The sequence below is a fragment of the Oncorhynchus nerka genome, linkage group LG11 (genome assembly GCF_034236695.1).
Source record: "Oncorhynchus nerka isolate Pitt River linkage group LG11, Oner_Uvic_2.0, whole genome shotgun sequence".
Taxonomy (NCBI): domain Eukaryota; kingdom Metazoa; phylum Chordata; class Actinopteri; order Salmoniformes; family Salmonidae; genus Oncorhynchus; species Oncorhynchus nerka.
This window is the reverse complement of record NC_088406.1, coordinates 31,263,831-31,277,238: the sequence shown is the minus strand read 5'-3', so window position 1 is coordinate 31,277,238 and position 13,408 is coordinate 31,263,831. Positions and strand designations below refer to the sequence as shown.

At 43.9% G+C, this 13,408-nt stretch overlaps 1 protein-coding gene across 1 annotated transcript; it reads right to left on the bottom strand.

Moving 5' to 3' along the window:
* Positions 1-8,864: 8,864 nt before the first annotated feature.
* Positions 8,865-9,692, bottom strand: LOC135573872 (uncharacterized). Its single transcript, XM_065024056.1, has one exon. It carries the CDS (start codon positions 9,561-9,563, stop codon positions 8,865-8,867), a length of 699 nt encoding a protein of 232 aa, XP_064880128.1. The 5' UTR covers positions 9,564-9,692.
* Between the last annotated feature and the right edge of the window lie 3,716 nt (positions 9,693-13,408).

Genomic DNA, 13,408 nt, shown 5'->3' with positions numbered 1-13,408 from the left:
TAACAAAAATATTGAGTGGAGGGGGAGCCAGGCCATTAAGGATCTTGAATACAAGACATGCGTCGGTGTATTGCACAAGATTTTCCCAACTCAAGAGCTCATGCTTTCTAAGGATGTGACAATGATGATGGCTATTGGGCTTCCTATCAAGCACTTTGAGAGCCTGTTTGTAGACAGACTGAATAGGTGTTAATGTTGTACAGCAAGCTTGGGCCCAACTACTCAAGCAGTATGTTAAGTGGGGGAGTATCATAGTTTCGAAGTACAGTTTTGCTACCTCTGTAGTCAAACAATTTCGTATAAATCGGAAATTAGCTAGGTTGAATTTGGTTATTTGAATGACCTTTTTCACATGCTTTTTAAAAGAGAGGTTGGAATCAAGTATGATGCCAAGGTACTTAAAATCGGATACCACCTTGTGGTGGTATCCGTGGATCACACAGGTATGTGTGGATCACATGTATGGATCCACACATGGATCACACATGGATCACACAGGTATGCAGTGATGCTCTAGTTATAGTTGATGATGACTGTTATGGAGATGGAGACCTGTGTCAGGACCTCATAGTAGAGTGTAGAAATTATACTAAGAAGGCACCAGTAGCAAAGTTTATAGATAGTGTGGGCTTGATGGTTTGGGGAAGTAGAGAGTCAAACTGGTGAATGGGTGTGTGTATCAGTAGTGGAACTGAAAATGTTTGTGTTATCTGTTATCTGTTATGGTGATTTGTTCCTGTTTCCTGCCCCCAATCCTCCCATGCTACCGTGAAGTGAGTAACTGTGTTAACTTGTTACTGACAGGCTGGCAGAGGATTGTTCAGGAGGCAGAGAGGAGATTACATCGAGGCTAAGCCAGCTGAAAATTTTACGTCACAGACGACACACAAACAGCTTAGCCATGCACATAGCACAGATACTATGTCAATAACATATCATAAAATGAATCGGGTCAAGAACATGGTATCTGTTAAGCTGAAACCAATTTCACAGAAAACTGGACATGACTGTAAAAGTGGTTTATACAGTTGTTCTGCCACTTTGAAAGAGTCTCTTACAGCCCAGCCTCATTAGAACGAAAGACATGTCAACAGGAGTGAGTGAGGGCCACAGTGACAGTAGGCCATAATACTAGACTGGCACTGGGAGGAGCGGTGTGGGTTGGGAGACAGATATTCAGTCCCTCTCAATCCTCTGGCAGCTTTTTTGGAAAACATAAACATATTTAAAGAGGATATAACTCAGGCTCATACAGTGAATGTGAAAATAAGTTTCTCCCTAATCACATGATTTAACAGTGTTATCTAACATGGAAGTTGAAGGCCATAGATCCCCAGGTTAAGAAGGGACAGTCGAACCAGATGGTGTGTGTGTGTGTGTGTGTGTGTGTGTGTGTGTGTGTGTGGGGGGGTTACATTTCACCTGGATCTGACCCATGTATGGCAGATGACTCTCAGGGAATGTGTCTGTTTGGCCATCAGAGGATAGCTGGCATCACAGGGAAGTCATATGGGCTTTTAACATGGAAGCTCAGCTTCGGACGCATTCTGATGGCCACATTCTGCCAATCCGTGACATAATGAAAAAAAGATGGACGAGGACATATTCTATTTTTATATGATCAAACCGCCCTGGCAGCCATAAGCAATCTAATCTGAAGCTCAGCGCTCAGTGTGTGTGTGTGTAGGGGCCATGTGAAAGTGGCGACTAAGTTCACCACAACTGGGATTCACTCTGGTACCTCAAAGACCAGCCCCAGCCAATCAGCTATAGCACTGACCCCTCTGGCCAAAGAAGGGCCTGTTTCAAATTGATAAGGGGCATGTTATGTGGCCTCCATTTATGGGCATGAGGGGCTAGAGAGAATTATGCTGAGAAAACCAGATGTGGTTGTCATGAGGTACACTAGTGAATATGTACTTAAAGAGGTCCATTTGTAACTGGGAATATGCTTGAGCCAGTTTGACAAGACCAGAGTGACAGAGACAGTGTGTGTATAGTACTAGCACCAAGTTGGTCTCACTGGGAAAGGTGTGTGTACGGGAGGGGTTGGTCGATGAGAGGGATAAGGGGAGCAACAGGAAGAGAGAGGGAGGGATAGAGGGCAAGCAAGCATCTGTCAACAACAACTGTGTGACTGCAGGATGTCCAGAGCCTGCTGGTTGAAGTGACAAGGCTTCTGAGCATCGTGAGAAAGTCAATTAGTCATCCAGGTAAAAACATGATGATCCTTCAAGGTTGTGTCTGGTAAACACAGGGAGGGTTCCATATAAGGGAAAAATCTAGGGTTTACTCTGGTGCCAGGATAGCCAAACTAGGGTTCAATCAGTTCCACCTGTTCCAAGGTTTTCTGTAGGTCAATAGTATGTATTCCTCTCTGAGACACTTGTGCATGCATAATCAGATTTACATGGAATTGTTGTGCAATTTAAATATTTAAATATGAAACTTTTTGTGAAAAGATTAAATGTAATTTTAGCCTTCTAAATTAGATAATTGTTTTCATAAGTAAACTATGCTTACTCAGTGGCCACGCTGAAGTGAACAGATATTGGTTGGAGAGGGATGAAACCCCTCTCTTCTCTTCTCTTCTACATAATGAAAGTTACATGAGACCAGAACACGTGAAGATGACGATCAGCATGCCGGAAGGATGAATTTCTACTAGACCAGCCAGAATTCAGCACGAGCTGATTATGGCAAAATGGTTTGAACTCTTATTCACTAAAGAAGAAGTGATACATCCTAGAAGTTGATTTATCAGCTGCAGCTGTAAGCGTACGTGGCCTAGGAAAGGACAGACAATCTCCTGAGTACGACAGACTTCAACATATCCGCTCTACAACGCTACGACCAGAAATATTCTGCAAAGGACAATTGCGATCTCTGCTGGGCAAACCAGTCTTCCATCTTCGACTCACCTATCGAAGCGCAGCTCAGTGTAAAATATATATTTTTCCTTTTCCTTTTCAGAATGAGCAGTTATTAGAATGCATACGATTCTGTATTTACGGTAGCATAGCTTCTCAAGGTCCGATAGAGACCCAATCCCCTTTATCCCTCAGTCTTCCTGCTCTTTCATTCAAACCCAACCCCCTTTCTTTGTGTAACCAGCCGTCATATCGGTTTCGTCTTTTTCTTTTATGACATGATTAGTAATCGATGTATGATCCATCCTATGTATATGTAATTATGTGATTATTTAGGTGTTTAGTAAATAAATAATTATGCCAATTTTTGTATTGCTGATTCAACTTGTTAGCTAGCGTTCGTGAAGATAACCAAGAGTTTTACGACACTCATATGAGACTGAGTAAGGTGACGATTAATAATTGACTGCTATTGATATAAAAGATCTTCAGATCTTTAAGCGTTTATTTGGAACCTGGTGCCCCAGGTTATTAACGAGTTAATTGTTGCAAGGTATAATTCAATCAAGTAATCAATCAAACGTTAGGTAATCGATTTGATAAAATAGCCTGTCATATAATTTAATCGGTCAGAGACACGACATTAGTATGAGTATGCGCCTGTCTACTCAGCCATGTAAAGTGATACATCAATGTTGAGTGTGAATGTGTTTCTGTCTTCATGTGCCGTGTTCCTGTAGTTCATCCCAGTGGCTTTGTATACTGTGTGTGTGTTATCAGTTAGCTGAACTATCTTTTACACACAGAAGGATGGAGGTGCTTGGTGCCCAGGAGTCATCGATGAGCGAGATGTCACCGCAGAGGAATAACGAGAACAGGTTATCTTTCCAGGTACATATCCGTCCAGCCACCCAGCCACCCATCCACCTCTGCATCAATATTCAACATTACAGACATGTTTCTCGTTCCAAACACCCTTAATAAATGGCATGCTGTTGAACAATAGATCCGGATGGGTCTTTTAACTCATTTTTACAATACAAGAATCTATACCAGTGAATTAATGTCACCATCCATGTCACCCAACATTCAATCACCCACCTCTGGACCCTCCCTCTGCCTCCAGATCTTCCCAGACCCAGTGGAGGTGTATCTGAGTCCAGAGGGCTCTCTCAATCACCTGCAGCAGTTCAGTCCCTCTGAGAAGGAGCGGCTTCCCTCCATCGTGGTGGAACCCACGGACGTGAGCGAAGTGGAGAGTGGCGAGTTACGGTGGCCCCCGGAGGACATGGACTTCTGTTCTGAGGAGGATGAAGATCTGTTCCTGGAACAGTGTATCCCCCCGGCCAATATTGCAGACTGGGGAGAGGAGGAAGAGAAGTCTGTTCTCAACCACGAGCAGAACACATCCCTCATTGGTACATTATGTGTGGATTTCTTTGTCTGTATTTCTGTCTGTCTCTCTTTCTCTCCCTCTTAAATCTCTCTCTCGCTCAATCTCTGTAAATGCGTGTTCTCATTCTCTTTTCAGAATCTCTTACTTTCATACATCCATGCTTCTTTGCTTGCATAGACGAAAGATCAATAGGATAATCAGTCGTTCTTTATAAGTCTTTAGTAAAGTATTATTATTTCTGTCTTACAGACCTCCAGTCAGATGCGTTCAGGGATGAAACACACCTTCTACCACCAAGCAGTTCACCTGCTCTGAACTGAGCCACCAACCTCACCCCTATACCCCTGCTATCTTCCTGAGGAAACCCCTCACAGACCATGGGTCACAAATCAACATGAAACAGATTCCTGGACAGAATGGAACTACAGTTCAAATATTGTCCAACAATGAAAGGGGATAAGCTTCTATGTTATGTAAATAAGTTAAGTTAGACAGTAGTGTAATGTTCTATGCAAAATGTCATAAATAAAACCAAGGACAGCTCTGAGGGAGAAGTTTTATCTGAAGGAGTAGTGTGAAGGAGAATATCTAACAATATCTAGCAAGGGTATTTAATTTAAGAAAATCACTGATACCCATCTGTGGAGAGAAGGACATTTTTGTTTGGACACACCTACTAACACACCTACTAATTCAAGGGTTGTTCTTTATTTTTCCTATTTTCTACATTGTAGAATAGTGAAGACATCACAACAATGAAATAACACATGGAATCATGTAGTAACCAAAAAAGTGTTAAACAAAGCAAAATATGTTTTAGATTATTCAAAGTAGCCACCCTTTGCCATGATGACAGCTTTGCACACTCTTGACATTCTCTCAACCAGCTTCATAAAGAATGCTTTTCCAACAGTCTTGAAGGAGTTCCCACATATGCTGAGCACTTGTTGGCTGCTTTTTCTTCACTCTGCGGTCCAACTCATCCCAAACCATCTCAATTGGGTTGAGGTTGGGTGATTGTGGAGGCCAGGTCATCTGATGCAGCAGCCCATCAGTCTCCTTCTTGGTCAAATAGCCCTTACAAAGCTTGGAGGTGTGTTTGGGGTCATTGTCCTGTTGAAAAACAAATGATAGTGCAAATCAGATGGGATGGCGTATTGCTGCAGAATGCTGTGGTAGCCATTCTGGTTAAGTGTGCCTTAAAAAATGTTTATTTATTTTTTATTTCACCTTTATTCAACCAGGTAGGCTAGTTGAGAACAAGTTCTCATTTGCAACTGCGACCTGGCCAAGATAAAGCATAGCAGTGTGAGCAGACAACACAGAGTTACACATGGAGTAAACAATTAACAAGTCAATAACACAGTAGAAAAAAAGGGGGAGTCTATATACAATGTGTGCAAAAGGCATGAGGTAGGCGAATAATTACAATTTTGCAGATTAACACTGGAGTGATAAATGATCAGATGGTCATGTACAGGTAGAGATATTGGTGTGCAAAATAGCAGAAAAGTAAATAAATAAAACAGTATGGGGATGAGGTAGGTGAAAATGGGTGGGCTATTTACCAATAGACTATGTACAGCTGCAGCGATCGGTTAGCTGCTCAGATAGCTGATGTTTGAAGTTGGTGAGGGAGATAAAAGTCTCCAACTTCAGCGAATTTTGCAATTCGTTCCAGTCACAGGCAGCAGAGTACTGGAACGAAAGGCGGCCAAATGAGGTGTTGGCTTTAGGGATGATCAATGAGATACACCTGCTGGAGCGCGTGCTACGGATGGGTGTTGCCATCGTGACCAGTGAACTGAGGTAAGGCGGAGCTTTACCTAGCATGGACTTGTAGATGACCTGGAGCCAGTGGGTCTGGCGACGAATATGTAGCGAGGGCCAGCCGACTAGAGCATACAAGTCGCAGTGGTGGGTGGTATAAGGTGCTTTAGTGACAAAACGGATGGCCCTGTGATAGACTGCATCCAGTTTGCTGAGTAGAGTGTTGGAAGCCATTTTGTAGATGACATCGCCGAAGTCGAGGATCGGTAGGATAGTCAGTTTTACTAGGGTAAGCTTGGCGGCGTGAGTGAAGGAGGCTTTGTTGCGGAATAGAAAGCCGACTCTTGATTTGATTTTCGATTGGAGATGTTTGATATGAGTCTGGAAGGAGAGTTTGCAGTCTAGCCAGACACCTAGGTACTTATAGATGTCCACATATTCAAGGTCGGAACCATCCAGGGTGGTGATGCTAGTCGGGCATGCGGGTGCAGGCAGCGATCGGTTGAAAAGCATGCATTTGGTTTTACTAGCGTTTAAGAGCAGTTGGAGGCCACGGAAGGAGTGTTGTATGGCATTGAAGCTCGTTTGGAGGTTAGATAGCACAGTCTCCAATGACGGGCCGAAAGTATATAGAATGGTGTCGTCTGCGTAGAGGTGGATCAGGGAATCGCCCGCAGCAAGAGCAACATCATTGATATATACAGAGAAAAGAGTCGGCCCGAGAATTGAACCCTGTGGCACCCCCATAGAGACTGCCAGAGGACCGGACAGCATGCCCTCCGATTTGACACACTGAACTCTGTCTGCAAAGTAATTGGTGAACCAGGCAAGGCAGTCATCCGAAAAACCGAGGCTACTGAGTCTGCCGATAAGAATATGGTGATTGACAGAGTCGAAGGCCTTGGCAAGGTCGATGAAGACGGCTGCACACTACTGTCTTTTATCGATGGCGGTTATGATATCGTTTAGTATCTAAATATCGTTTTAAATCTAAATAAATCACAGACAGTGTCACCAGCAAAGCACCCCCGCACCATCACATCTCCTCCTCCATGCTTCACGGTGGGAACCACACATGCAGAGATCATCCGTTCACCTACTCTGCGTCTCACAAAGACACGGTGGTAGGAACCAAAATTCTCAAATTTGGACTTATCAGACGAAAGGACAAATTTCCACTGTTCTAATGTCCACTGCTCGTGGTTTTGGCTCAAGCAAGTCTCTTCTTCTTATTGTGTCCTTCCTTGCAGCAATTTGACCATGAAGGCCTGATTCACACAGTCTCCTCTGAACAGTTGATGTTGAGATGTGTCTGTTACTTGAACTCTGTGAAGCATTTATTTGGGCTGCAATTTCTGAGGCTGGTAACTCTAATGAACTTATCCTCTGCAGCAGAGGTAACTTTGGGTATTCCTTTCCTGTGGCGATCCTCATGAGAGCCAGTTTCATCATAGCGCTTGATGGTTTTTGCAACTGCACTTGAAGAAACTTTCAAAGTGATTGAAATGTTCTGGATTGACTGACCTTCAAGTATTAAAGTAATGATGGATTGTAATTTATCTTTGCCTATTTGAGCTGTTCTTGCCATAATATGGACTTGGTCTTTTACCAAATAGGGCTATCTTCTGTATACCACCCCTACCTTGTCACAACTGATTGGCTCAAACTGAAATAAATTCCACAAATTCACTTTTAACAAGGCACACCTGTTTATTAAAATGCATTCCAGGTGACTACCTCATGAAGCTAGTTGAGAGAATGCCAAGAGTGTGCAAAGCTGTCATCAAGGTAAAGGGTGGCTACTTTGAAGAATCTCAAATGTCAAATTGATTTGTTCAACACTTTTGTTCACCACATGATTCCATATGTGTTATTTCATAGTTGATGTCTTCCCTATTATTTTACAATGCAGAAAATAGTAAAAATAAAGAAAAACCCTTGAATGAGTAGGTGTCTCCAAGCTTATGACTGGTACTGTATGTAGCTCCCTTCAGTAACCACGAGCACAACCGTTCCTTGATTTTAACTGGCGGCTTTATTCTGTAGTTTTAGTCAGAATTATCACCTTCCGTGAGAACTATAAAGTAAATGAAAAATACAGTTAAGCACACTCTTACAACCTTATCTCACGAGTGACTTATTAGCTTGGTATAACTCTGAAGTGCGTACATACATAACAGTTTAACCGGCGTTATAACGGGTTCAGATTAAACACATGAATAAAGGAACAAATACCTCATTGGCTGCTTATTACAGAAGGGAGGAAATCAAACTTCACACTTATTATTCCTGGCATGAATTCACACTTCATCCTAACATACACTCTTCAACCTTTATGAACTACACCCGATGACATGAAAACCTAGCTAATGCAGCGCAGGATTGCCTTCCCTCCAAAAGTGTGTTGCTACAATAAGGATCCCCGTTACAACAGTATTAGCTACGTAGTTCCGCTTGTATTATCATTTCCCCCGCACAGCGGACACATAAACAATTCAAACAAAAGACAACGACATAACCTGTAAGTCTAACTGTCAGTTACACTCCCACCAATCACCGGTGATTTCTGTGAAAGGTGTCTGCAGGTTTCTTGATCGGCTTCCAGGAGGGTGACTGTCTTATGGATGGGCCTCTCCAGATAGGTGGGTTTGGTGATGCGTTTACCTCTCTCATCTAGGGTTGAGTCGCTGATCAGTAACTTGAATCTTCTCACCCGGCCATCCTGTCCCGGGTACACTTCTGTAACCTTTGCCAATTTCCACTGGTTGCGTGGTGCAGTATCATCTTGCAAAATGACAATGTCATTTATCCTTGCGTTTCTTCTGTCTTTACTCCATTTCTGTCTGTGTTGGAGGTTTAATGCGTTGAATACGGTTAGCTACAAAGACGTGGAATCTTCTGGCTTCATTGTTGATGTAGCCAAGAACTACCTTCGAGTCTGTCCAGAAGTATTCCTGTAGACCTTGTATCTCTAGCTCCTTTTTGAGCATGTCACTTGTTCGAACAGCTACCACCGCTGCTGAAAGTTCCAGTCGTGGTATGGTCGTAACCTTGGAAGGGGCGACTCTCGACTTCGCCATAACTAGGGAGCAATGAACTTCTCCTGCGGTGCTGATTGTTCTGAGGTATGAGCACTCTCCATAACCTGAGGTACTAGCGTCAGAGAAGTGATGGAGCTCATAACTCTGCACCTCCTTGAAACTTGATGGCAAGTAGCTTCGTTGGATCCTTACTTCAGACAAGTTGTGTAGACCTTGGAGCCAGAATTCCCACTGGGAACGTAGGTCATCTGAAAGGGGGTCATCCCAGTCAATTTTGTCACGACACATCTGCTGCAAGATCTGCTTCCCCGCCAGGACAAAGGGTGCCACAAACCCAAGCGGATCATATACAGAGGCTACTGTAGACAACACTCCTCTTCTTGTGAGTGGGCGTTCCTTGACAACTACTCTAAACTGGAACTCGTCTGATGCGACACACCACAGTACACCAAGCGCTCTCTCCATGTGTGGTTCACCCAGAGCCATATCCAGGTCTTTGGCACCCTTGGCACGTTCTTCCTTGGGAATTGTGGCTATAACTTCCTTGCTGTTAGAGATAAACTTGTGCAACCGAAGTTTGCCGATGCTGCAAAGCTCTCTTGCTTCTTTCACCAGCTGGGCAGCTTCAGTTTCAGACGATACACTCGTTAACCCATCATCAACATAAAAGTTCCTTTCTATGAACTGGATAGACTTCTCGCTGAAGCTTCCTCGTCCTTCGGCAGCAAGATGTTTGAGACCATAGTTGGCGCAACCAGGAGATGAAGCTGCGCCGAACAAGTGGACCTTCATACGATACACTGAGGGTTGAGACTCTAGATCTCCGTTCTCCCACCAAAGGAACCGTAGATAATCTTGGTCTTCTGCTTTCACATGAAACTGGTGGAACATGCACTCTACGTCACACATGATTGCAACTGGACCCTTATGAAAACGACAAAGGACGCCCAGCAATGTGTTTGTCAACTCTGGACAGGTAAGGAGATGATCATTCAAGGACGTCTCTCGAAACTTAGCTGAGCAGTCAAAGACGACTCGTATCTTCCCAGGCTTTTGTGGGTGATAAACCCCATGGTGCGGGATGTACCATACTGGATGCTTGTTAATTTCCTCTTTAGAGACCTTCTCAGCATCTCCACAAGCTATAGTCTCTTCCATGAATGCTGTGTAGTCCTTGTAGTACTGCTTGTCTCTCCTTAGCCTCCTTTCCAGGCACTTGAGTCGGTGAACTGCACATGTTTTATTGTTCGGCAGATTGGGTCTTTCTTCCTTAAACGGCAGCGGCATCTCATAATGTCCATTGTCCTTACGTCTGATGCCCTCTTTCATTTTCTTCAGGAACCGGATATCCTCTTGAGATATGAGGTCCTCTTCTGCAGCTCTCTCGTTGAAGTCAGATTCAAGCGTCTTGATAATGTCCAGTGTTGTGATTACCCCTCTTACATGTGTTCTACAAACATAGTGTACTTGATTTGTGAGGTTGGAAGAAGATTGAAGGCTTTGCATCACCTGTCTAACGATAACCCGATGACTCACTCCAATAGGGTCGCCATAGTCGATACGTGGATTTCCATAGCCGACTATGCTCCAGCCAAGATCTGTTCTCTGAGCAAAGGCTGATTTCCCTTACCAGACACAATTTCTCTTGGAAGGAGAGCCTGGGAGCAGTTGTAGCCAATTAAGAGACCGACATCACAGCTCTGTTGAGGAGCAATCTCCTCTGCAATGTGTTCAAGATGAGACCATGCTCTTGCAGTCTCTGGAGTAGGAATATGATCTCTGTTTGCAGGAATAAACTCTCTCGAGTAGGTCGTTGGCAGAGGGATTTTCTTCTCCAAGTAAAACCCTCTAACCTGCAAACCAGACAGCTTCTGGCAGGGCACAATAGTATTCCTTGAAGCCATTGTAGAGAGTTTCAGTTGGACTGGCTCCTTCCTTGTATTGAGAGCCTTTGTTGTCTCTTCAAGGATAAAAGTGGTGTCGCTCTGGGTGCCAAGAAGTGCATACACAAGAACTTCACGATCTGGCTCACTTGTGGTTGACACCCATACTGGAATGATTGTGGAGGTGTGAGTGTTAATGTTCCTTACGACTCTGTTAGATATGGCCTCACTTGACGCTCTTGTTCCCTTATCTCGTGGGGGCTCTGTCTTCCTATCCCTTAACCTTTCTTTAGTACGATCTTCGTGCAGGCAGGATGGATGCCTCCTCTGACACGTGTCACAGGTGTTCCTGTTATCACAATCTTTCGATCGATGCCCAGGCCTTAAACAGCCAAAGCACAATTTATTCTCTTGAACAAACTTCTGTCGCTCTGCGGTGGGCTTATCCATGAACTTCCAGCATTTGTGGAGACTGTGACCTGACTTCTCACAGAAGACACAACTAGTAACAGTATCTTTCTCATCAGAGTTAGTTAGTTAGTAATACCCTTGCTCCGGGGTTTTGAATCCTTGGCGTCTTAAGTTTCCCATCTTCACTTGGGTTCAAAGCATGAAGGGATGTTACAGGATTGCAAGCAATCTTGGCTTCTCTCGTGAGAAACTTCACAAACTGACTGAAGCTAGGAAAGATCTCCGTTTCTTCTAAGATGTCTGTGACCTTTCTATTCCATCTTGAAGTTAGCCAATCTGGAAGTTTAGCGAGGATCTTTTGGTTTTCATTACAGTCATTAAGCACCTCCAGGCCCTTATTCTGAGACATAGCAGCTTCACAGCTGCAAAGAAAGTCTACAAGGTCTCTAAGTTCAAGACTGTCCTTGGATCCTATCTTAGGCCATGCATTGAGCTTATCTCTGAAAGACTTGGCGATGAAAAATTTGTTTCCGTACCTTTCTTCAAGAATGGTCCAAGCAGCATGGTAGGCTGATTCTGTTCCTAACATAAAGTAACTTTCGATGGCTTTCTTGGCAGGCCCACCAACATATTTTCTTAAGTAATATATTTTCTCAGTTGTTGGTATGTTCTTCCTGTCTATCAGAGTCTGAAAAGAGACCTTCCAGTCAGTGTACGAGAGAGGCTCTCCATTGAATGTTACTGGTTCTGGTATGGGGAGGCGGCTTTCACTGATTGATTCCGCTAGTAACCTGAACATGGTCTTGGTGCCATCTTCTTGCTGTGTGCTTGTCACAACATGTTGTGGTGAGAGACTGTGAAATGAGCCACTTCTGTGCATGACTTCTTTCACAGATTTGCAGTTAGAGAGTAGTTCTCTCTTCTCGTCCTCTGAGTTTTCATCTTGCTCATACACTTGCATTCGCGCCTTGGCAGCATTTCGTTTCTTGAGCACTTCTAGGCGCTCTAACTCTCTACGCTTGTCTTCTAGTGTCCTTCGTCTGGCAGCATTTTCTACCTCTAACTTGACTCGCAGCCTAGCTTCTTCTAAGCTGCGTTTCACAGCCTCAGCTTCTTGCTCCGCTGTCCTCTTCTTATCTTCATCTTCGAGTCGCTGAAGCTCTTCTAGTTGGCGTTCTTGCTTATCCATTACTTCTAAAGCTGCTTGGTTAGCAGCAACTTCCGCCGCAGCCTCTTGTCTCTTGACAGATGACACGCTTGAGCATCTGGAGTTGACCTTTGAGTTGCTTTGAGACTGGGAGGAAGCACTTGAGGGCTGATAGTTGAGACTTGACTTATGTGAGAGTTCGGACATGCACAAGGAATTGCTGTCCTTCCAGTGCAACTCTATCTGGTTACTTTGACCTTCTTCCCTGCCTTTTATATGACACCTTACAGTCTTGATAATAGACATTGTAACTGCTTCACAAGTATCAACTCTGCGTCGTATATCATTGTCGGGAATGTCGATTTGACGCAAATTTACATAGACAAGGTTTAGCTCTGTAGAGGTATGGCTAATCTTGTTTAAGAGGTCTTCTAGTAGGTCTTCAGAGCATCAGCCTGTCAGTGACAGTTTTGCTTCCTTTACCAGAGCCTTCCACTTCTCATAGCTGACCCTGAAACGATGTTCGAGCTGTCTCCACCTTTCGTCGCGCAGTTCTCTGCCCTTTTCAGTTAACCTGCGGACCCTCTCACCTTTTTGTGGCTCTTGTTGTGCTATCTCATTAGCAGCCTCTGTATCATCATTCACTGGCCAAAGTGACTCCACACCAGTCTGGGCCTCTTCCTGCTGTTCTGTTTGTTCTGATGAAGGCTCGAAGTTTGCGAGGTGATGCTGCAGCTGCTCAACTTGACCCACCCCATCTCTATCACCTTTAGTGAAACTACCTCTTTCTGACATTCTAAATCAAGTCAAATCAATTCTAGCTAAGGTTTGGATAAGTGAGTAGGTAATTTAAACCTCAGTACGTGGTATAAACATGTATAATGCTTGTA